General features: G+C 38.0%; 1 protein-coding gene across 1 annotated transcript in view; it reads left to right on the top strand.

Annotated features, from left to right (window-relative positions):
• Positions 1–26,243, top strand: part of LOC128647622 (interleukin-12 subunit beta) — a 159,665-nt gene extending 133,422 nt beyond the window's left edge. The window contains exons 4-5 of the mRNA XM_053700377.1: positions 15,227–15,414; positions 26,083–26,243. Coding sequence (XP_053556352.1) covers positions 15,227–15,414; positions 26,083–26,243 — 349 coding nt within the window. The remainder of the gene's footprint in view (positions 1–15,226; positions 15,415–26,082) is intronic.
• Positions 26,244–26,669: the final 426 nt, after the last annotated feature.

Below are 26,669 nucleotides of genomic sequence, written 5' to 3'. Positions count from 1 at the left end.
TGGTTATGGTCGATAGATTCTAGATAGAACAAGAAAAATGGTCTTTTATGTATCTAGATAATGATTTAAGGAACGCTATCTCAAACTAGCGGTCCCAAATATAAATTAAATATCTATTTAAATGTTGAAGGTGTTGGATGAAGATTAAATGAAAGAATATAGCAATCCTTGTTTGGAGAGATATAATTACGCTATATGCTAGCTGTTGTAATACTGGTAAAAAAGTGATGTAAAAATGGTAAAAAATGGTTCATGGAAAAAACCTATTGAGAAATATTAGAAAATTGTATATATTAAAAAAACTAATGTTATACTGCTAAAAAGTGTGTATATATAAAAAGAACCTTCGTTTAAAGCATATATTTTTACTAAATGCTAGCTGTGAAGGTTCTAGTGATACTGCTCATGATATTCTTTTTCTAAACTCATATTGATAATAAATTGTTTCAAATATTTTGGGTGGGATACGAAGCTGTGTCTATATATGTAAGGACCCTATGTTTAGTCCGATGAGCTATCTGGAAATAGCAAAGTATATAGGAATCTTAGTGTGGTTGACTAGAAAATACTTCTATACTTTATTGCTTTTTGGTGTTTATTAGGGGACAGTTTCGATCACTTTTCTTTTTCTTTTTTTATTATTTTTTTTATTTTTTTTTATTTATTTATTTATTTATTTTTTGAGAATAGCCACCATTTTTACATTCACACCATTTTTGTCTCAGGTTCACAAGTCCCCTAGACACCTTTCTTTTTTATATTCATCTATTTATTTTATTCACATTGATTTTACATTCAGACTATCGAATAGACACTAAATTTCTAAAATGCAGTCTAAGGATGATAGAAACAAAAAACGGTCCAACTATATCCTACAAAGTAGTACTGTGACCATAGAAACATATTCTGATCCCAATATTCTTAAATCTATGAAAGATTTGTTCCATCTGCTTGAAGAGGAACTAATGAAAGAACACCGGCACTGGTGGGATCTTAAAACTCTAGAAAAATATTTAGAAATCAAACAGATTCCCAGAGGTTTGCGGATTTTAAAACATTGCTCTTTTAAAGAAGATAAGGACCTCCTAGAAAGTTGGTACAAAGCCCTAGATGAATGCTCATTTAGTCTAATTAAAATCTTAATAGATCATAGAAAAAAACTCACTGATGAGTGTAGTCACAACATAGAAAAAATTCAGAAAGACTTACAGGTACATGTCAATAATCCAGAATATTCAAATACTTTAAAAGAAATCAATGACCGCACTGATAAATACCAAGATGAGATTGTTTCAAACAAAAGCAAAAAACTACAAAGGGACCAATTAGATTATAACAATGATCAATTATATACTTTCAATAGAATAGAGAAAGACAAGTATATACCTCCACCTAAAGATAACAGTAGGGGACATCAGAACTCTTATGTTCCTAGAAAAACAGAAGGTCAGAACTGGACTACAGTCCAAAGCAAAAGTTATCAAAGAGAACATTTTAGAAATCAGAGTAACACACATCATACAAATGGAAATTATAGATATGATCAACATGACAATTACAGACCAAATCACGCAGCAAATCAGAGCAATTATGGACCAAGAATCCACCAATCAAACACAAACAAACATACATCATATCATCACCATGGGACCTATCAAAGTCAATTCCATGGGAATAAGAATAACACCTACAAACCACGTTATAACTCTCCATACCAAGGCCCTATGCCCTATTCACATCCAAACACACACAAAAATACCTTCAATCAGGGCTCAAAAGATGAGTATTTACAACAGAATCATAGAACACTTTTAGAAAGACCACATGACCAGACACCAAAATCAAACATTTCTTTCGAACATCAGAATAGATTTGGCATTTTAGCATCGATTTCTGATGGAGAAAATATGCCCAGCACTTCACATGAATACTCTTCATCTTTTTTAGAGAACGGCCACAACCAAAACAGATTATTTTTTCCGCACACCAATTTAGAAAATCAAAGAAAAAGACCATTCCCTTTAGACCAAGAGGTGCAAGAGGAAGGGGTCTTTCAGCCCAAAAAGAGAAACTTTCCAAATTAGAACATGGTATATTTAATTTGTCATCACATACTTTAACCACCAATGAAAAAAGAGTCCTTCACAAGGGTCTCTCCTATTGTCCACCCAATCCCCACAACTTATATCATCTGTTTGTTGATGTCAACAAATTTACAAGAAAATTATCTTTGCAAAAATTTTTTGCACAGAAAAAACTCAAACAACAAAAACATACACACACGGATAATACACAGCCTATTTTAGTGAACAGTATGAACCCCAACAGAAATATGCAAGTGATATATTCAGAAACAGAGGGCCTAACTACTCATCTGTTTGAAGATTACATCCACACAGACATAAAGGTTAAATCCCAATTTATACCATCACTATCAACTAATCATTATATTGAACTATTTCAAAGATCAGTCATTGAAGATCTAGAGAAATTATCCAAAAATCAAAAGAAACAATACTATTTTCATAAAAGTGAACAAATAGCTTTACATACTTTGGCCAATAACAGAAATTTCATAATCAGGGATGTCGACAAGGGCGGTGGTATTGTCTTACAAGACATTGGTGACTATTTAAAAGAGGCAAATAACATTTTAACAGATACAAACTATTACAGAGAAATCATGTTCAATCCCACTAATACCTTTATAAAGGGATATAATGATCTGATACAGAAAGGAATTGCAACAGGCATTTTGAACAAAGAAGAAAAAGAATTTCTAAAAGTAACCAATCCTAGTGTAGCACACTATTATCACCTGCCCAAAATACATAAAAACCAAGCTAATCCACCTGGGTGCCCTATTATAGCAGGTATAGGCAATCTCACCTATAACCTATCTTTTTATATAGACCAATTTCTACAAAAATACGTGGTCAATTTACCTTCTTATATCAAAGACAGTACTCACCTTTTATACCAACTCAGAAATGTTTGCAATAACAATAACCTAATATGGATCACTTGTGATGTTGGTTCCCTCTATTCCAATATTTGTCACAACATGGGAATCAATGCGATTTCAGTTTTCCTAGAGAAAGATCTATACATACCAGATCTTCAAAAGGAATTCATTTTGGAAGGGATAGAGTATATACTCAAACATAATTATTTTATCTTTCAGGAAAAAAAAATTCTGCAAGTCAAGGGTACAGCCATGGGTACCAGGTTCGCCCCAAGTTTTGCCAATCTCTTTATGGGAATTTTTGAAGATCAATACATTTACTCTGCAAACTTTTGGGCGAACCTGGTATTCTATGGCCGTTACATTGACAATCTCATTTTTATTTTAAAAGGGGATATTGCTCTAGCCAATTCAATAGTAGAACATTTAAATAACAACCATATGGGTCTTACTTTCACAGCTAATATCCAAAATTCCTCAATAGAATACTTGGATTTATTGTTTAGCTGGGGTAGTACAGGGAATGTTGTCTCCAAAACCTTTTTCAAAAAGGTGGATAGCAACAGTTACCTTGATTATTCTAGTAACCACCACATTGGGTGGAAAAGAAATATCCCTTTTAGTCAATTCCAAAGAATTTGTCGGAATTGTTCAGAGTTAGATACCTTTGACTCACAAAGCATGATTTTGTATCAACGTTTTTTGGACAAAGGTTACCCAGCTGATTTACTTGATCGATGTTTAAAAAAAGCACGAGACTTGGATAGAGATCTCTTTTTTGAAAAGTTTGAAAATAACACAACCAATTCAAACAAAACAATTAATAGGGATGCCAATAGTGAACCTCTCTTTATAACACAATACAACAGCAATCATAAAAAAAATTGCAATATACTCAACAAACATTGGAACATTATTCAAAAGGATCCTTTTTTAAAAAATATAGTTAAGGAGAGACCTAAAATTGTTTACAGACGGGCACCAACCCTTAGGAACAAACTAGCACCTAGCAAAAGGGTAAAACACAGCCAATCATCTATAAGTAATTTGAAAAAAACACAGAGTTTTTTGAGATTATATGGTTCATATAAATGTGGCAAAAGAGGATGTAATATGTGTAAATTTATATGTTCTCAAAAACATTTAAATCTAACACTACTGGTTTGTCTTATCAGATATCACATCACCTCAATTGCGAATCTAAGTATATTATATATCTTTTAAATTGTGTTTGTGGGGTCCAATACATTGGGCGTACCATTAGGAACGTACGCACCCGTTGGGGTGAACACTATCGGAATTGTAAAAACTGTAAAAAAAGTAAGATTAATCACAGTGTTCCAAATCACTGTGAAACAATACATGATGGTAGAGCAGATATCTTTAAAATTCCGTTAGACCATGTACCTCCATCCACTGATTATGATCGCCTAATTAAACTTAGACAATTAGAAACTTACTGGATACATAAACTCAAAACTTTGTATCCACTGGGTTTGAATGCCAATGTTGATTTGGCTGCTTTCATATAAGTCCGTCCTTTGGAGAGATCACATTACATACTACATTCAGTTTACAACAACAGATTTCCAACGATATTTTTCATACATTCATTATTACAACATTTTCTCAGATACATACATCATATTTAGATCTCATATACATATCCAGTTTACATCAATAGATTCTCTAAAACATTTTTTGATACATTTATTAATCAAGACATCACCATCAGAGATACACACAAACACTAAGAATCAATGAGTTGAATCACTCCTATTAGTGTACAGCATTTATAATGTTATATCGATTAGTTTAGAGTCAACCACACTAAGATTCCTATATACTTTGCTATTTCCAGATAGCTCATCGGACTAAACATAGGGTCCTTACATATATAGACATGGGTTTGTATCCCACCCAAAATATTTGAAACAATTTATTATCAATATGAGTTTAGAAAAAGAATATCATGAGCAGTATTACTAGAACCTTCACAGCTAGCATTTAGTAAAAATATATGCTTTAAACGAAGGTTCTTTTTATATATACACACTTTTTAGCAGTATATCATTAGTTTTTTTAATATATACAATTTTCTAATATTTCTCAATAGGTTTTTTCCATGAACCATTTTTTACCATTTTTACATCACTTTTTTACCAGTATTACAACAGCTAGCATATAGCGTAATTATATCTCTCCAAACAAGGATTGCTATATTCTTTCATTTAATCTTCATCCAACACCTTCAACATTTACATAGATATTTAATTTATATTTGGGACCGCTAGTTTGAGATAGCGTTCCTTAAATCATTATCTAGATACATAAAAGACCATTTTTCTTGTTCTATCTAGAATCTATCGACCATAACCATCTTATTTTTGTTTTCTAGAATATAAGATATGAGGGCTCTTTACAAGAACAATGTTTTCTGCAAACTCATATTTCTAATACATCCACATTATCTACTATTGTTTGGTATATTATGAGTGATATCAATCTCATTTGTTGTCATATCTGAATAGCTGTTTTAGATCAGTAAAAGCCTAGCATACACAAGGTCAAGGGTTCGAGCCCAACCCAGAGGAAAACATATATATTTTTTCTAGTTTATATATATTCTTTATTGATTATATACAGATTTGTTTTGCACACTAAACAACAGTCACCATTGGGATCTTATTTTCATATAACCCAATAGTCTTTTGAGGTGACAACATGTTTATCTATAGGATAGGATACATACACAGGTTTAGCTTTTTTTTTCAGAAACACTATCACAGGTGTTACTCATCAATGCAAATACATGCTGTTTTTTCTTTTTGTTTTTTGTTTTTTCATGATATGAATATATTATCTGATTGCTGCTCAAACACAATTTTGATACATGTTCCATTTTTTATTGTATTTTTGTTTTTTAACATTTTATTGTCAATTCTTTGGAGATGACCTCCACATTTTGTTTCCGGGTCACTGTCAGGTATAAATGGTAGCCTGTTGAACACCTTTGTATATGCCTTAGGAAACGGTCCTTTACGGACTGAGAAACGCGTAGCAATTAAATACTTGTTTTTCGACAGACCCGGTTTTCTGTGCCTTTTTAATATTACCACAGTTTGCAGTGGTTATACCCAGTTTGGTTTTTATCCCTTTGTTCCATACACTGACATTGGAAACTCGTTTGGAAACTCGTTTGGAAACAAGGCTGATCGTGTGAGCAGCTACCTTTTAGGGATAAACAACACAGCCCTTTGGACTTCCACAGTGGCGATCCGGCTCACCAGACGACACACAGCCGACTCCATCTACCTCATCTGACCCACCCACAGGTCTCCCGGGTGAGACCCCCAGCGTACTGACTGCTGGTTCTGAATGTCAGCCTGCCTGTATGCACCCAGTTGGTTCTAGGTGCCACTCCACTTGTGAGTAGATTTTATTATAACTACTGTTTTCCAGTTTTCCAAACTGATTCACACTATGTTGGCGCCCCTTGTTTTTCTATCCTCCGTAATGAACATGTCATCTAATCACCAACAGTCTTTAGCTGTTGTGTCAGTCAGTTGCAAAACAGTGTTAAGGCTGTGACACACTGCAAGCGATGCTGCGCGAGGCAAAGCAGCTGCTTCGCGTCGCATCGCTTCTGAAGTTCAAATATTTAATCTCTGAGCGCTCAGCTACGTGACCTGACGCAGCAGAGTGCTCATAGATGAAAAGGCAAGACACACTGAGCGCGCACAGCTGCATCTACACGCTGCGCGTCGCTCTGCTTGCAGTGTGTCACAGCCTTAAGATCTAAAATATGTCTACATTATATAATACAATCAATCCCAACGGATTAATCCTTTTATACAAAGCTATTTCACAGATAAAATCATATGTACATATATCCTATTGGGATAGCGATGAAAACCGCTTATGATGAAACAGAATAAAATAACTGACACATCACATATGATAGATCAAACGTAGATGACACATTCATCCTGACATTAATTTATACAGTGTGTAGACAAAATAATACAATTAACAGCTTTGTTAAATAATACAATGTAAAACTTCAGTTAAAGCTGCCAGAAATAACCCACAACCTAAAAAATGATAAATAATAAGAAAAATTAATTACGTGCGTAAGTGCCTATAAGTCTGTGCACAAACTGCTATATGTGTGTGCACAAACTGCTATATGTGTGTGCACAAACTGCTATATGTGTATGCACAAACTGCTATATGTGTGTGCACAAACTGATATATGTGTCTGCACAAACTGATATATGTGTGTGCACAAACTGATATATGTGTGTGCACAAACTGCTATATGTGTATGCACAAACTGATATATGTGTGTGCACAAACTGCTATATGTGTGTGCACAAACTGCTATATGTGTGTGCACAAACTGCTATATGTGTATGCACAAACTGATATATGTGTGTGCACAAACTGCTATATGTGTGTGCACAAACTGCTATATGTGTGTGCACAAACTGCTATATGTGTGTGCACAAACTGCTATATGTGTGTGCACAAACTGCTATATGTGTGTGCACAAACTGCTATATGTGTGTGCACAAACTGCTATATGTGTATGCACAAACTGATATATGTGTGTGCACAAACTGATATAAACTGATATATGTGTGTGCACAAACTGATATATGTGTCTGCACAAACTGATATATGTGTCTGCACAAACTGATATATGTGTCTGCACAAACTGATATATGTGTCTGCACAAACTGATATATGTGTGTGCACAAACTGATATATGTGTGTGCACAAACTGCTATATGTGTGTGCACAAACTGCTATATGTGTGTGCACAAACTGCTATATGTGTGTGCACAAACTGCTATATGTGTGTGCACAAACTGCTATATGTGTGTGCACAAACTGCTATATGTGTGTGCACAAACTGCTATTCACAATTTGAATTCTAATACCATGGGGCCTATCTATCAAGCTCCGACGGCTCGCCAGAAAAAGATCTCTGCTCCATAATCCTGTCTGCCTGCTCTGATGAGGCAGACAGGAATCGCCACAATTCAACCCGATCAAGTACAATCGGATTGATTGACACTCCCCTGCTGGCGACCCATTGGCCGCAAATCTGCAGGGGGCGGCATTGCACCAGCAGCTCTTGTGAACTGCTGGTGCAATGCTGAAAACGGAGAGCATATTGCTCTCCGCATTCAGCAAGGTTTTGCGGACCTGATCCGCACTGTCGGATCAGGTCTGCAAGACCTTTGATAATTCGGCCTCATTATGTGTCTTACCTAAATTATCTATTGACAGTGAAAACTCTATGGAGGTGGATCTCTAAACGTGTGTGAGGTTATTGCTCACGTTAAATAAATTACGTGCATAAGTGCCTGTAAGTGTGTGCACAAACTGCTATATGTGTGTTCACAAAATGCTATTCAAAATTCTAATTTTAATTCCTTATGTGTCTATACCTAAATTATCTATTGAAGGTGAAAACTCCAAGAGGGTCAATCTCTAATCGTGTGTTAGTTTATTGCTCACTTCGAGGGGATTATGTACGTAAGTGCCTATAAGTGTGTGCACAAACTGCTGAATGTGTGTGCACAAACTGCTATTCTAATACTAATTCTATATGTGTCTATACATAAATTATCTATTGAAGGTGAAAACTCCAAGAAGGTCAATCTCTAATCGTGTGTTAGTTTATTGCTCACTTCGAGGGGATTATGTATGTAAGTGCCTATAAGTGTGTGCACAAACTGCTGAATGTGTGTGCACAAACTGCTATTCTAATACTAATTCCATTTGTATCTATACATAATTTATCTATTGGAAGGGAAAAACTCCATGGAGGTAGATCTCCTATCATGAGTGAACTTATTTTAAAATAATTATATACGTGAGTGCCTGTAAATATGTGCACAAACTACTATATGTGTGTGCACAAACTGCAATTGACAATTCTAGTTCTAATTCTGTATGTATCTTTACCTGAATTATCTATTAGCTGTGAGAACTCCAGGGAGGTAGATTTCTAATCGTGTGTGAGTTTATTGCTCACTTGATGGTAATTGTGTACGTAAGTGCCTATAGGTGTGTGCACAAACTGCTATATGTGTGTGCACAAACCGCTATTCACAATTCTAATTCTAATTCCATGTGTTTCTTTTGAAGTGTAAAACCCTGGGGGTGGATCTCTGATCGTGTGTGAGCTTATTGCTTATTTGGTGAAAGAGAGACTGAAACCGAAAGATCCAATAGGTTTCTCTCTGACGTAGACTTGTGTACCTATTATATTGTTGGACTAGGGGGGTTATTTAAAGGGGTGTGATGGAAAAGCTACAGGTACCCTTACAGTGTTCTAATGCGTTATGTCTGTATACACTGTGTTTAAGGGACCCTTTTTGGATGTTATGAAGATGTTCACTCCATCTGGTCCTGATCATCCTACAGGTGCACCCCAATACTGTACACCACATGCACATGTTAAGACATAAACCACAAATGTAGCATCACAAGTGATGTTTTGTTTGATAGTGAACGTCTCCCCAGTTGTAAATTAGGTAATTTCTGTCTTCCCATGTGAATATGTGTACACATCAGACATCTCACCTTTCTGCATCTAAATGTACCTGACTGATGATTATTGGTGCGATGACTAGGAGTTCCTTTTGAGGAAGACATTCTATAAGGTGACCACTTGTGTCTTTTAGAAATCACTACCTTACTGGGTGCCAACATTTTAAGCAGAATCGGCCAATGTCTATGTACGACTTGCCTTATTTCCCTATGATAGGAAATGTTTTGGTTTATACTTACAAAAAAAAACCTAAAGTTGATAAAGAGGGGGAATGGACTGTAGTACAAAATTCCAAGAAATCAAATCATGGAAATAAGAATAAAAATAGAAATAACTATGAGAACCGCAGATTTGAAAACAATAATTATAATCATAACACAAGAAATGGTTGGGATATTGGGAAAATCAGCTCACTTGGGAAGAATACTCATACTAATGAGGCTAATTATAATAACCAGAATATATGGGCTAATAGAACACCACAGGACAACAAAGGATACTATAATCATCAGCCCCAGTTTCCTCCCAGACAACCATCTTGCCAATATACAACACAGACACAAAATAGATATCAGGTTTTAGAAGAGAGAAATCAAGCTCCTGAAACTCAATGTTTTACCCCACAAAATCATAGAAATGATGAAAGACCATCAACCTCTAATAATAGTAGTCATTTTTTAGAGGAGCGACAATTGGCCCCCTTGTGGAGAAAAAATACACAACACCAAAACAATCACCACAAAAGGGTATATCCAAGCAAGGAAGCAGAGGCAGAGGGCACTCCTCAAAAAAGGAGAAACTTCAAAAATTAAAAGAGGGTATCTTTAACTTATCAGAACACGCCCTCAACGATGATGAAATCAGAATATTGGGTCGTGGTTTATCATATTGCCCTGCTAATGCTCCCAATATGTTTGATCTGTTCGTAGATCTTAACAAATTTACGAAAAATTGTCTCTTCAACAATATTTTGCGGCCAAAAACTTAAACAAAGGAAAATTATGGGAACACCTATTCTCACAGATGAAATGCCCGCTGACCAATCTTTACAAGTTATACATAGCGACATTTCATCATTAACTGACCATCTATTTGAAGATTTCAAACATACTCTATGCCCCCCCCCCTTTCTTGTTTAACCCCAAGGAAGAAGTATCTTGTATTGAACTGTTTCAACCGTTTGTATTAGAGGATTTAGAAAAAAATCACTACTAAACTGTCCCAAATCAAATAAAGCTAAGATCTGGCCACAGGAACATAGAGCAATTAGAAGTCTGACGGGTGACCATAATCTAGTTATCCGCTAAGCGGATAAGGGCGGGGCATAGTATTGCATAACTATGATGACTACATAAAAGAAACCATTAATATAGTGGGAGATGAAGTACATTACAAAAAATTAAAAAGTAATCCCACAGAAGCCTTTTGTAAACTACTTAAAAATCTATTTAAACAGGGTCTATCTGGAGGAATTTTAAATAAAAAAGAAAGAAACTATCTGACTCCTGACACCCCAACACGCCTTACTATTACCACCTTCCCAAGTTCCAGAAAAATCCAAAAAATCCCCCTGGCAGGCCCATAATTGTGGGCATTAATAGCCTCACTGATAAACTATCAGAGTACATAGATTTCTTCTTATAGGGTTATGTAAAGACCTTGCCATTGTATTTAAAATATACTACAGACCTCCTTAATAAACTATCAGAGGTTAAGAGAATGGATGACTACTACTGGTTATACTGTGATGTAGGAGCATGCTAATATAGATCATGAACTAGGTCTACAAGCCATTGGGAGATTTTTAGAAGAAGATGTATATTTACCTACAGCACAACAGGAGTTCATTTTAGCATCCATCTATTTTATATTGTCTCATAACTATTTCCAATTTTTAGACAAATTTTATTTACAGGCTAAAGGGATGGCCATGGGTACCAGGTTTGCCCCCCGTTTTGCAAATCTCTATATGTTTTTTTTAAGAGACTTATATTAACAAATCTAACTGGAGGGGCAACCTGGTATTCTATGGCCGTTATGTTGATGACCTTATTTTTATATGGCAGGGTTCCATTGAAGAAGCCAGTAATTTTATGGAAAGTTTGAATACTAACTCCATGGGACTTTCCTTTACTTATATCCTACAACCTAATAAGATTGCATTTCTAGATGTAATTCTCGAATGGGATGAGAGTGGGAATGTTGCGTCTTCTAGTTTTTTCAAATATGTAGACAGTAACAACTTTTTACATTTTTCCAGCAATCATTTAAAGGGGTGAAAAACCAACATTCCCTATAGTCAGTTTAGGCGATTACCCAGCAATTGTAGTACCCTTGATAAATATAGTGAACAATCTAATATTTTAATAGATCATTTCAAGGACAAGGGATACCCCACAAGTTTGATTATGGACAGCTATAAGAGAGCCAAAAATTTGAATAGGGTTAACATACTACAAGTCAAGTACATTGGGGATGATTCACAGATGAATACCAGTATTACATCAACCCCATTATTTATTACACAATTCAATTCCTATCATAGGGAAATAAGGCAAGTCATACATAGACATTGGCCGATTCTGCTTAAAGATCAGTATTTGAAAAATGAATTGTTTAAAAACCTGAAAATGGTATATAGGAGAGCACCTACACTGAGTTGGCACCCAGTAAGGTAGTGATTTCCAAAAGACACAAGTGGTCACCTAATAGAATGTCTTCCTCAAAAATAATTCCTAGTCACCTCACCAATACTCATCAGTCAGGTACTTTAGATGCAGAAAGGTGAGATGTCTGATGTGTACACATATTCACATGGGAAGACAGAAATGACTTCAGTTACTACTGGGGATACGTTCACTATCAAACAAAACATCACTTCTGATGCTACATTTGTGGTTTATGTCTTAACATGTGCATGTGGTGTACAGTATTTGGGGCATACCTGTAGGAAGATCAGGACCAGATGGAGTGAACATCTTCATAACATCCAAAAAGGCTCCCTTAAACACAGTGTATCAAGACATAACGCATTAGAACACTGTAAGGGTACCTGTAGCTTTTCCATCACACCCCTTGAAGTAATCTCCCTAGTCCAACAATATAATAGGTACACAAGGCTACATCAGAGAGAAACGTATTGGATCTTTCGGTTTCAGTCTCTCTTTCCCACAGGGTTAAATTAAGTTATTGATTTAGCTGCTTTTTGATTGCCATGTGCATTTAAATACATATGACAACTTATATCATCATAAACAAATTTTTACATATCATGAGCAATAAGCTCACACACGATCAGAGATCCAACCCCAGGGGGTTTACACTTTAAAAGACACACATGGAATTAGAATTAAAAATGTGAATAGCGGTTTGTGCACACACATATAGAAGTTTGTGCACACACCTATAGGCACTTGCGTACATTATTACCATCACGTGAGCAATAAGCTCACACACAATTAGAGATTCACCTCCCAGGAGTTATCCCCATTAATAGATAATTCAGGTAAAGACACATACAGAATTGTCAATTCCAGTTTGTACACACACATATAGTAGTTTGTGCACACACTTACAGGCACTCACGTATATAATTATTTTTAAATAAGTTCACTCACGATAAGAGATCTACCTCCATGGAGTTTTTCCCTTCCAATAGATAATTTATGTATAGACACATATAGAATTAGTATTAGAATAGCAATTTGTGCACACACATTCAGCAGTTTGTGCACACACTTATAGGCACTTACGTACATAATCCCCTCAAAGTGAGAAATAAGCTCACACACAATTAGAGATTCACCCTCTTGGAGTTTTAACCTTCACAAGATAATTTAGGTATAGACACATAAGAAATTAAAATTAGAATTTTGAATAGCATTTTGTGCACACACATATAGCAGTTTGTGCACATACTTACAGGCACCTACGCACATAATTAATTTAAAGTGAGCAATAAGCTCACTCACGATTAAAGATCAACCCTCATGTAGTTTCTAATAGAGAGTTTTGGTAAAGACACTTATGGAATTAGAATTTGAATTGTGAACAGCAGTTTGTGCACACACATTTAGAAGTTTGTGCACACACTTATAGGCACTTACTCATATCAAGTGAGCAATAAGCTCACACACATTTAGAGATCCACCTCCATAGAGTTTTCACTTTCAATAGATAATTCAGGTAAGACACATACATATGGTATTAGAATTAGAATTGTGAATAGCAGTTTGTGCACACACATATATCAGTTTGTGCACAGACTTATAGGCATTTCCACACATTATTCATTTTTATTATTAGTTATAATTTTTAGGTTGTGGGTTATTTCTGGCAGCTTCAACTGAAGTTTTACATTGTTTTATTCAACAAAGCTGTTAATTGTATTATTTTGTCTATACACTGTATAAATTAATGTCAGCATGAATCTATCATATGTGATGCGTCAGTTATTTTATTCTGTTTCATCATACGCGGTTTTCATCGCTATTCCAATAGGATATATGTACATATGATTTTATCTGTGAAATAGCTTTGTATACAAGGATTAATCCGTTGGGATTGATTGTATTATATAATGTAGACATATTTTAGATCTAACACTGTTTTGCAACTGACTGTTTGACACAACAGCTAAAGACTGTTAGTGATTAGATGACATGCTCATTACACCTGTGCTCTCAGAATCTGATTGGGTAGGATAGCATTTAAATAAGTGCATCAGTATAGGGTTAGTTATGCCTGAGGAAACAGTGTAACTGCTGAGAAACGCCTTGCATATCTGGGGTTCAGACTTTGTAGCACTGTATTGTTTGAATTCTATATGGTTTTAATAAATCCGTTTTTAAACTACAACCGTGTTTACAAGCCCTAATTGCCAGGTGCACATCTGTGTATAGTTTGGTTCATCACTGAGTGTGTTTGAGCTGTCCCTGGACTACGTGCAGCTGTCGGGAGGAGGTGAGCTGACACCTTTATACTACCAGCGGGCGTCTACTAGCACAGAAGGGTGCTCTATGGAAATGTGAGTACTCTGTGTTTGACATTATCTTTCTGACAGTGTAGTATAGCTGTGTGTGTGTGTGACAGTGTAGTTTAGCTGGGTGTGTGTAACTGTGGTATAGCTGTGTGTGTGTGACAGTGTAGTTTAGCTGGGTGTGTGTAACTGTGGTGTAGCTGTGTGTGTGACAGTGTAGTTTAGTTGGGTGTGTGTAACTGCGGTGTAGCTGTGTGTGTCTGACACTGTAGTATAGCTGGGTGTGTGACAGTGCAGTGTATCTGTGTGTGTGTAACTGCGGTGTAGCTGGGTGTGTGTGACAGTGCGGTGTAGCTGAGTGTGTGTGACAGTGCGGTGTAGCTGAGTGTGTGTGACTGTGCGGTGTAGCTGAGTGTGTGTGACTGTGCGGTGTAGCTGGTTGCATATCACTGTGCGGTGTAGCTGGGTGTGTGTCTCTGTGCGGTGTAGCTGAGTGTGTGTCACTGTGCGGTGTAGCTGGGTGTGCGTCCGTGTGTGGTGTAGCTGAGTGTGTGTGTTTCACTGTGTGGTGTAGCTGAGTGTGTGTGTTTCACTGTGTGGTGTAGCTGAGTGTGTGTGTTTCACTGTGTGGTGTAGCTGAGTGTGTGTGTCACTGTGCGGTGTAGCTGAGTGTGCGGTGTACATGATTAAACATTTTCCCCCCACTTCATTTCAGGCCAGCTGTGGAGCAGCAGTGGGTTTATGTGACAAATCCCCAGAGGACAGAAGAGATAAACGTGAATCTGTCGCTTCCCAAATCCTGTGTGTTTGGTGAACAAGTGTCGCCCATCATTGTGACGGTGCAGGCGATCTCTGACACCGAGTTTGCAACAGGAAGCAAGCGGTTTTATATCAATGAAGTCGGTGAGTCCTACGTTATCCATAAGTACATAGTGACAGTATCAGCTGGTGAGCACATATACCTGTACCTCAGTATCAGCTGTACCTGCTGGGGAATATATATATAAATAACATGTGTAATAAGTGCTTGTTACATACAGTGCACATATACCTGTACCTCAGTATCAGCTGGTACCTGCTGGTGAATATATATATTAATAACATGTGTAATAAGCGCTTGTTACATACAGTGCACATATACCTGTACCTCAGTATCAGCTGTACCTGCTGGTGAATATATATATATATATATATATATATATATATATATATATATATATATATATATATATATATATATATATATATATATATATATATATATATATATATATATATATATATATATATATATATATATATATATATATAAATAACATGTGTAATAAGCGCTTGTTACATACAGTGCATATATAGCTGTACCTGCTGGTGAATATATATATAAATAACATGTGTAATAAGCGCTTGTTACATACAGTGCACATATACCTGTACCTCAGTATCAGCTGTACCTGCTGGGGAATATATATATTAATAACATGTGTAATAAGCGCTTGTTACATACAGTGCACATATACCTGTACCTCAGTATCAGCTGTACCTGCTGGGGAATATATATATTAATAACATGTGTAATAAGCGCTTGTTACATACAGTGCACATATACCTGTACCTCAGTATCAGCTGTACCTACTGGTGAATATATATATATATATATATATATATATATATATATATATATATATATATATATATATATATATATATATATATATATATATATATATAAATAACATGTGTAATAAGTGCTTGTTACATACAGTGCACATATACCTGTACCTCAGTATCAGCTGTACCTACTGGTGAATATATATATATTAATAACATGTGTAATAAGCGCTTGTTACATACAGTGCACATATACCTCTACCTCAGTATCAGCTGTACCTGCTGGTGAATATATATATTAATAACATGTGCAATAAGCGCTTGATACATACAGTGCACATATACCTGTACCTCAGTATCAGCTGTACCTGCTGGGGAATATATATATTAATAACATGTGTAATAAGCGCTTGTTACATACAGTGCACATATACCTGTACCTCAGTATCAGCTGTACCTACTGGTGAATATATATATATATATATATATATATATATATATATATATATATATATATATATATATATATATATATATATATATATATATATATATATATATATATATATATATATATATATATATATATATATAAATAACATGTGTAATAAGTGCTTGTTACATACAGTGCACATATACCTGTACCTCAGTATCAGCTGTACCTACTGGTGAATATATATATATTAATAACATGTGTAATAAGCGCTTGTTACATACAGTGCACATATACCTGTACCTCAGTATCAGCTGTACCTGCTGGTGAATATATATATATATATATATATAAATAACATGTGTAATAAGCGCTTGTTACATACAGTGTACATATACCTGTACCTCAGAATCGGCTGTACATGCTGGTGAATATATATATATATATATATATATATATATATATATATATATATATATATATATATATATATATATATATATATATATATATATATATATATATATATATATATATATATATATATATATATATATATATATAAAATAAATGATCCAAGCAAATGCACTCTCAGGTCTTTTTAATAGGTTCTTTTAATGGAACGTTTTCGGGGTTCACAACCCCTTCATCAGCATAAACAAATAGCCAAATATCACACAATTTATAGTATGTCAAAATAGTGTCTCACCAAACAAATTTGCTTTCAAAAGTGCGCCAAAATACCGAGTGTGGAACGCATCTTGCGTTCCACCGTGATCATGTCAACCGGAAGTGATGTCACTTCCGGTTTCGCGACATGATAGAAACATATAAACATTACTTTGTGTTGCAATTAATAACACATTATGGTGTACTCAAAATTATCTAATAGACCATTTAAGAATAATGCCAACAAACAGAAATAATTGCCAGTGATCTGTACATACAATATTATAGTGTAAATCAATCGTCATAGTAACCGTAACTATGGTTACGAGACATCACTAAGTGATTGTGTTTATATAGTAGAGAATTCACTCGTGCAACAGATATGTACAATGACATGAATTGCTACTACTGTTTTAGCAATATTCTGTATCATGTCAATTAACAGCTATGCATGACAGTATATACATAGAAAACATATAGCAATGTGCATTGCCAACTGCATAGTATATATACTTTATACAAGCAGTGTATCAATAAAACGTTTTGCAACATTGTTCTGTTGTATATTGCCCTAAATGTACACATATATAAGAGATGTACTGTGGCTATTTTACGTACGGTTTATGTTGGCAATGCACATTGCTATATGTTTTGATAATGAGTCTGAGCAAGAACAGCCACTTTTTAAGTTTATTGTTTTACTTTTATTGTTATATTTAGTTTCCCGTTTTTTAACGTATCTATGTATATACTGTCATGCATAGCTGTTAATTGACATGATACAGAATATTGCTAAAACAGTAGTAGCAATTCATGTCATTGTACATATCTGTTGCACGAGTGAATTCTCTACTATATAAACACAATCACTTAGTGATGTCTCGTAACCATAGTTACGGTTACTATGACGATTGATTTACACTATAATATTGTATGTACAGATCACTGGCAATTATTTCTGTTTGTTGGCATTATTCTTAAATGGTCTATTAGATAATTTTGAGTACACCATAATGTGTTATTAATTGCAACACAAAGTAATGTTTATATGTTTCTATCATGTCGCGAAACCGGAAGTGACATCACTTCCGGTTGACATGATCACGGTGGAACGCAAGATGCGTTCCACACTCGGTATTTTGGCGCACTTTTGAAAGCAAATTTGTTTGGTGAGACACTATTTTGACATACTATAAATTGTGTGATATTTGGCTATTTGTTTATGCTGATGAAGGGGTTGTGAACCCCGAAAACGTTCCATTAAAAGAACCTATTAAAAAGACCTGAGAGTGCATTTGCTTGGATCATTTATATTACTTATTTCTGCACCCAGGCGGTTGATACTTGGAGGGTAGAGCTGGAAATTGTTTGCATACTATATATATATATATATATATATATATATATATATATATATATATATATATATATATATATATATATATATATATATATATATATATATATATATATATATATATATATATATTTCACCAGCAGGTACCAGCTGATACTGAGGTAGGTATATGTGCACTGTATGTAACAAGCGCTTATTACACATGATATATATATATATATATATATCATGTGTAATAAGCGCTTGTTACATACAGTGCACATATACCTCTACCTCAGTATCAGCTGGTACCTGCTGGTGAATATATATATAAATAACATGTGTAATAAGCGCTTGTTACATACAGTGCACATATACCTGTACCTCAGTATCAGCTGGTACCTGCTGGTGAATATATATATATTAGTAACATGTGTAATAAGCGCTTGTTACATACAGTGCACATATACCTGTACCTCAGTATCAGCTGTACCTGCTGGTGAATATATATATATAATAACATGTGTAATAAGCGCTTGTTACATACAGTGCACATATACCTGTACCTCAGTATCAGCTGGTACCTGCTGGTGAATATATATATATATTAGTAACATGTGTAATAAGCGCTTGTTACATACAGTGCACATATACCTGTACCTCAGTATAAGCTGGTACCTACTGGTGAATATATACAGGGAGTGCAGAATTATTAGGTAAGTTGTATTTTTGAGGATTAATTTTATTATTGTACAACAACCATGTTCTCAATGAACCCAAAAAACTAATTAATATCAAAGCTGAATAGTTTTGGAAGTAGTTTCTAGTTTGTTTTTAGTTATAGCTATTTTAGGGGGATATCTGTGTGTGCAGGTGACTATTACTGTGCATAATTATTAGGCAACTTAACAAAAAACAAATATATACCCATTTCAATTATTTATTTTTACCAGTGAAACCAATATAACATCTCAACATTCACAAATATACATTTCTGACATTCAAAAACAAAACAAAAACAAATCGGTGACCAATATAGCCACCTTTCTTTGCAAGGACACTCAAAAGCCTGCCATCCATGGATTCTGTCAGTGTTTTGATCTGTTCACCATCAACATTGCGTGCAGCAGCAACCACAGCCTCCCAGACACTGTTCAGAGAGGTGTACTGTTTTCCCTCCTTGTAAATCTCACATTTGATGATGGACCACAGGTTCTCAATGGGGTTCAGATCAGGTGAACAAGGAGGCCATGTCATTAGATTTTCTTCTTTTATACCCTTTCTTGCCAGCCACGCTGTGGAGTACTTGGACGCGTGTGATGGAGCATTGTCCTGCATGAAAATCATGTTTTTCTTGAAGGATGCAGACTTCTTCCTGTACCACTGCTTGAAGAAGGTGTCTTCCAGAAACTGGCAGTAGGACTGGGAGTTGAGCTTGACTCCACCCTCAACCCAAAAAGGCCCCACAAGCTCATCTTTGATGATACCAGCCCAAACCAGTACTCCTCCTCCACCTTGCTGGCGTCTGAGTCGGACTGGAGCTCTCTGCCCTTTACCAATCCAGCCACGGGCCCATCCATCTGGCCCATCAAGACTCACTCTCATTTCATCAGTCCATAAAACCTTAGAAAAATCAGTCTTGAGATATTTCTTGGCCCAGTCTTGACGTTTCAGCTTGTGTGTCTTGTTCAGTGGTGGTCGTCTTTCAGCCTTTCTTACCTTGGCCATGTCTCTGAGTATTGCACACCTTGTGCTTTTGGGCACTCCAGTGATGTTGCAGCTCTGAAATATGGCCAAACTGGTGGCAAGTGGCATCTTGGCAGCTGCACGCTCGACTTTTCTCAGTTCATGGGCAGTTATTTTGCGCCTTGGTTTTTCCACACTCTTCTTGCGACCCTGTTGACTATTTTGAATGAAACGCTTGATTGTTCGATGATCACGCTTCAGAAGCTTTGCAATTTTAAGAGTGCTGCATCCCTCTGCAAGATATCTCACTATTTTTGACTTTTCTGAGCCTGTCAAGTCCTTCTTTTGACCCATTTTGCCAAAGGAAAGGAAGTTGCCTAATAATTATGCACACCTGATATAGGGTGTTGATGTCATTAGACCACACCCCTTCTCATTACAGAGATGCACATCACCTAATATGCTTAATTGGTAGTAGGCTTTCGAGCCTATACAGCTTGGAGTAAGACAACATGCATAAAGAGGATGATGTGTTCAAAATACTCATTTGCCTAATAATTCTGCACTCCCTGTGTGTATATATATATATATATATATATATATATATATATATATATATATATATATATATATATATATATATATATATATATATATATATATATATATATATATATATATATATACATGCAAAGGAACAGGATTGTGATTACGGCGCAGAGTAATTATCAGATACTAAAAAAAAATATTAATTGTAAGAAATAATAATAATAGCAATAATACTACCAGTGCTGCCACAAACTACCTATTGAAGCTGTGAGACCCCCAAAAACTCCAGCTTCAATAAAAACAAAGTGGTATCGGTAAAAAAACATAATTTATGCTTACCTGATAAATTTATTTTTCTTGTGGTGTATCCAGTCCACGGATCATCCATTACTTGTGGGATATTCTCATTCCCAACAGGAAGTTGCAAGAGGACACCCACAGCAGAGCTGTCTATATAGCTCCTCCCCTCGCTGCCATATCCAGTCATTCGACTGAGATTAGGACACAAAGACGGAACAACAATCTCTTGATATTCTTATTAGATATCACCTTAGGTAAAAACCCAGGTTTGGTACGCAGAACTACCTTATCGGCATGGAAGATCAGATAAGGAGAATCACATTGTAAGGCAGATAACTCGGAAACTCTACGAGCCGAGGAAATAGCTACCAAAAAAAGAACTTTCCAAGATAAAAGTTTGATATCTATGGAATGAAGAGGTTTAAACGGAACCCCCTGAAGAACTTTAAGAACCAAATTTAAGCTCCAAGGTGGAGCAACAGGTTTAAACACAGGCTTGATTCTAACTAAAGCCTGACAAAATGCCTGAACGTCTGGGACATCCGTCAGACGCTTGTGCAAAAGAATAGTGCAGAAATCTGTCTCTTTAAGGAACTAGCTGACAATCCTTTCTCCAATCCTTCTTGGAGAAAAGATAATATCCTGGGAATCCTGACCTTACTCCATGAGTAGCCCTTGGATTCACACCAATAAAGATATTTACGCCATATCTTATGATAGATTTTCCTGGTGACAGGCTATCGTGCCTGAATTAAGGTATCAATGACTGACTCGGAGAAACCACGCTTTGATAAAATCAAGCGTTCAATCTCCAGGCAGTCAGCCTCAGAGAAATTAGATTTGGATGGTTGAAAGGACCTTGAAGTAGAAGGTCCTGTCTCAGTGGCAGAGTCCATGGTGGAAAGGATGACATGTCCACCAGATCTGCATACCAAGTCCTGCGTGGCCACGCAGGCGCTATCAAGATCACAGATGCTCTCTCCTGCTTGATTTTGGCAATCAGACGAGGGAGCAGAGGAAACGGTGGAAACACATAAGCCAGGTTAAAGGACCAAGGCGCTGCTAGAGCATCTATCAGCGTTGCCTTGGGGTCTCTGGACCTGGACCCGTAACAAGGAAGCTTGGTGTTCTGGCGAGACGCCATGAGATCCAGTTCTGGTTCGCCCCAACGAAGAACCAATTGTGCAAACACCTCCGGATGGAGTTCCCACTCCCCAGGATGAAAAGTCTGTCGACTTAGAAAATCCGCCTCCCAGTTCTCTACACCTGGGATATGGATAGCTGATAGGTGGCAAGAGTGAATCTCTGCCCAGTGAATTATCTTTGAGACTTCTAACATCGCTAGGGAACTCCTTGTTCCCCCTTGATGGTTGATGTAAGCCACAGTCGTGATGTTGTCCGACTGAAATCTGATGAACCTCATTGTCGCTAGATGAGGCCAAGCCTGAAGAGCATTGTTACAAACTGCTATTTGTGACTGGCCCTTTAAATGGAAGGTTGCCCTGCTTCCCTGGATTTTGGAGAAGCCTATTTGCCAGCCTCCTTCCTCATGACTATGGCCCCTGGAAGATTGTGCCCCCTTTAAGACTATGTCCCCAGACCTGTGAAATGACTTGTCCCTGGCTTTCTCCCACTTGGTTCAGTTTCATTGTGTGCCATTAAGAGTTAAATTTTGTTCAGCTTCAAGAAACCTATTCTAAATACAAGTCTGCTGGGATTAGCTCTAATTAGGTTTAGTGATCAACTTTCCCATTGTCTAATCAGACCTATTTCTGAACCTCTAACTTGCAGCTTTGACTCATGTTTGTAGGGGACAGCTTCAGCTATAATCACTACAGGGATTGCTATGCTTTTCATACTCCCTTAGCTACGGGGATTGCTACAGAAGGAAGAGGTTCACCTACTGGAGCCTGGTCGTAGGTCCAGGGCGCAGAGCAGACGGCGAGATACCAGCCCAGCAGCGGTGGTTCATAGAGTCTGCGTTACTTATGGTGGCTACGCAGTAGTTATAGTGTCCACGGTGCTGCTGCTCCTTTGGTGAGCGCTAGGAGCATCCTTTTCTACGGTCCAACTTCCAGCCAGCCTGGAGGCAACCGTAACATTTGGCGGCAGCGGTGGGATCGCATCCTAGCGCAAGGAGCAGCACCACAACAGCACTGGTATCATAGGAGAGTAATTGAGGGCAACGCTAGCCACTGCGCAGCGTCCCTACCTACAGCAGCATGGAGCTGACAAGATACTGGTCAGAACCATGTGAAGAGCACCTCAACCGGATCCGTCGCTATGAGGGCGCGGATTTCGTTCCAGAGGTAAAGAGGCGGCTAGTCCGATATGGTCCAGACCCTGCGCAGGAGGTAGTCAGTCGCATCATCCGGGAATTGGATACAGAGAACAAAGCGGCACGAGCCTTTGAGCGCCAACTGTGGAGTTTGAGGGTATGGACACCTGGTCTCTCTCCCCAGCCGCAGCATGTTCCACAGGGAGAGGAGAGCAGCGACCTCCCTCCCCAGCGGCAGTATACTGTGCAGAGGGAAGAGACAACCGGTCTCCTTCCCCAACCCCAACCAGAGATACCAGAGGCAGCAGGCTTCATAGACTGGTCCTGGGAGGACCCCCAGCAGGCAGGTGGAGATGGGACCGCAGTCTCTCTACCGCCCCTACAGGGATGCTGGGCAGGCGGCCCAGATCCCCAGCGACAGACCCAGCTACAGGGAGGGGAGAGCATCGACCTCCCTCCCCAGCCGGAGTGTGCCTTCCAGGGAGAGGAGACAACCGGTCTCTCTCCCCAGCCGCAGCATGTTCCACAGGAAGAGGAGAGCATCAACCTCCCTTCCCAACGGCCGCCGGAGTATCAGGAGGAGGAGGTAAGCCAATCTCCCCCTCCCCAGCTAACTCCTAACTTGGGCCCAGGGTTAACAGTGGAGATGTTAACCCCCACTGACCCCCACGTTCCCTTTGCCACCGGGCAGGACTATGCCCCAATTCCCCCAGCAGAAGAGCTGGCACCAGGGCAGAGTGCCGCTGGCCTCTGCCCCCCAAGTACCATCAGCTATTTGCCCAGCTGCGCCAGGAAGGCAGAGGATGCTACACTTTCATCCTATAACCTGGAACCTACAGGCCAGTGCTACTTGTTGTGGGGGGGGCTGCTTTGCTGCTAGTGTTTATTTGTGGGTGGGTTGCGAGACTAACTTAGGCACTGACCGACAGAAGGTCAGGTGCCTTGTTAGTCTCCCTCCAAAAGGGGAGATATGTTACAAACTGCTATTTGTGACTGGCCCTTTAAATGGAAGGAACACTATGTCCGTATGAGACTTGGCAATTTGGAAGTTTGATGCCTGAATCAGGATGTCGTCTAAATAAGGGGCTACTGCTATGCCCCGTGGCCTTAGGACCGCCAGAAGTGACCTCAGAACCTTCGTAAAAATTCTTGGGGCTGTAGCTAACCCAAAGGGAAGAGCTACAAACTGGTAGTGCCTGTCTAGGAAGGCAAACCTGAGAAACCGATGATGATCTTTGTGTATCGGAATGTGCAGATAAGCATCCTTTAAATCCACTGTAGTCATGTATTGACCCTCCTGGATCATAGGTAGGATGGTACGAATAGTCTCCATCTTGAATGATGGAACTCTGAGGAATTTGTTTAAGATCTTTAGATCCAAAATTGGTCTGAAGGTTCCCTCTTTTTTTGGGGACCACAAACAGATTTGAGTAAAATCCCTGTCCCTGTTCCTCCTTTGGGACTGTATGGATCACTCCCATAACTAGGAGGTCTTGTACGCAGTGTAAGAATGCCTCTCTCTTTATCTGGTTTGCAGATAATTGTGAAAGGTGAAATCTCCCTTTTGGGGGGGAAGCCTTGAAGTCCAGAAGATATCCCTGGGATATAATTTCCAACGCCCAGGGATCCTGGACATCTCTTGCCCACGCCTGGGCAAAGAGCGAAAGTCTGCCCCCTACTAGATCCGTTACCGGATAGGGGGCCGTTCCTTCATGCTGTCTTAGAGGCAGCAGCAGGCTTTTTGGCCTGCTTACCCTTGTTCCAGGTCTTGTTAGGTCTCCAGACCGTCTTGGACTGAGCAAAAGTTCCCTCTTGTTTTGCATTAGAGGAAGTTGATGCCGCACTTTCCTTGAAGTTTCGAAAGGCACAAAAATTAGACTGTTTGGACCTATCCTGAGGAAGGGCATGACCTTTTCCTCCAGTGATATCAGCAATAATCTCCTTCAAACCAGGCCCGAATAGGGTCTGCCCCTTGAAGGGAATTTTAAGCAGCTTCGATTTTGAAGTAACATCAGCTCACCATGATTTAAGCCATAGCGCTCTGCGCGCCTGGATAGCAAAACCAGAATTCTTAGCCGTTAGTTTAGTCAAATGAACAATGGAATCAGAAACAAAAGAATTGGCTAGCTTAAGTGCTCTAAGCTTGTCAAGTATTTCATCCAATGGAGTCGCTACCTGTAAAGCCTCTTCCAGAGACTCAAACCAGAATGCCGCAGCAGCAGTGACAGGCGCAATGCATGCAAGGGGCTGTAGGATAAAACCTTGTTGAATAAACATTTTCTTAAGGGGTGATATTTCTGACTCAGGGAAGATGATGCAACCTGAAGATGATACAACCTGCTAAGATCATAGAAATCACAGGCAGATTCTTCTTTTTTCCTGCCTGGAACAAAATAGCACAACTCCGGTACTATTTAAAAATAATAAACTCTTGATTGAAGCAAAATAACAGCCACATTTCACCACTTCTCTCTTACTACCTCCATGCTTGTTGAGAGTTGCAAGAGAATGACTGGATATGGCAGTGAGGGGAGGAGCTATATAGACATCTCTGCTGTGGGTGTCCTTTTGCAACTTCCTCTTGCAACTTTGACCTAAAGGAGATTAGAGGAGGTGTTATACACCCTACAGTAGTGACGGGAGCAGATATCGCATTGGCAGAGTCTGGTTTCAGCTGGTATGTTGCTGACACTGGTGCTCTTTGTATTGCAGTGAGACCAGCACCCCCAGAGGATGTAAAGGTTGATGTATCCAGAAAACACCTGTCTGTGTCCTGGAAGTACCCAAACACCTGGTCGAACCCTCACTCGTTCTTCCCTCTGTTGTTTCAGATTAAACTTCATTACCCAGACAACAAAACTGTGAGTCAGTAACACTTTACAGAGCACACACCCATAGAGATTTATATAGTCAGAAAGACTAATACATGCAGTCATACAGACAGACAGACCAATACATGCAGTCATACAGACAGACAGACCAATACATGCAGTCATACAGACAGACAGACCAATACATGCAGTCATACAGACAGACAGACCAATACATGCAGTCATACAGACAGACAGACCAATACATGCAGTCATACAGACAGACAGACCAATACATGCAGTCATACAGACAGACAGACCAATACATGCAGTCATACAGACAGACAGACCAATACATGCAGTCATACAGACAGACAGACCAATACATGCAGTCATACAGACAGACAGACCAATACATGCAGTCATACAGACAGACAGACCAATACATGCAGTCATACAGACAGACAGACCAATACATGCAGTCATACA

This window comes from Bombina bombina, chromosome 2 (genome assembly GCF_027579735.1).
Source record: "Bombina bombina isolate aBomBom1 chromosome 2, aBomBom1.pri, whole genome shotgun sequence".
In the NCBI taxonomy this organism is placed as follows: Eukaryota; Metazoa; Chordata; class Amphibia; order Anura; family Bombinatoridae; genus Bombina; species Bombina bombina.
This window is presented reverse-complemented; position numbering and strand designations above follow the sequence as displayed.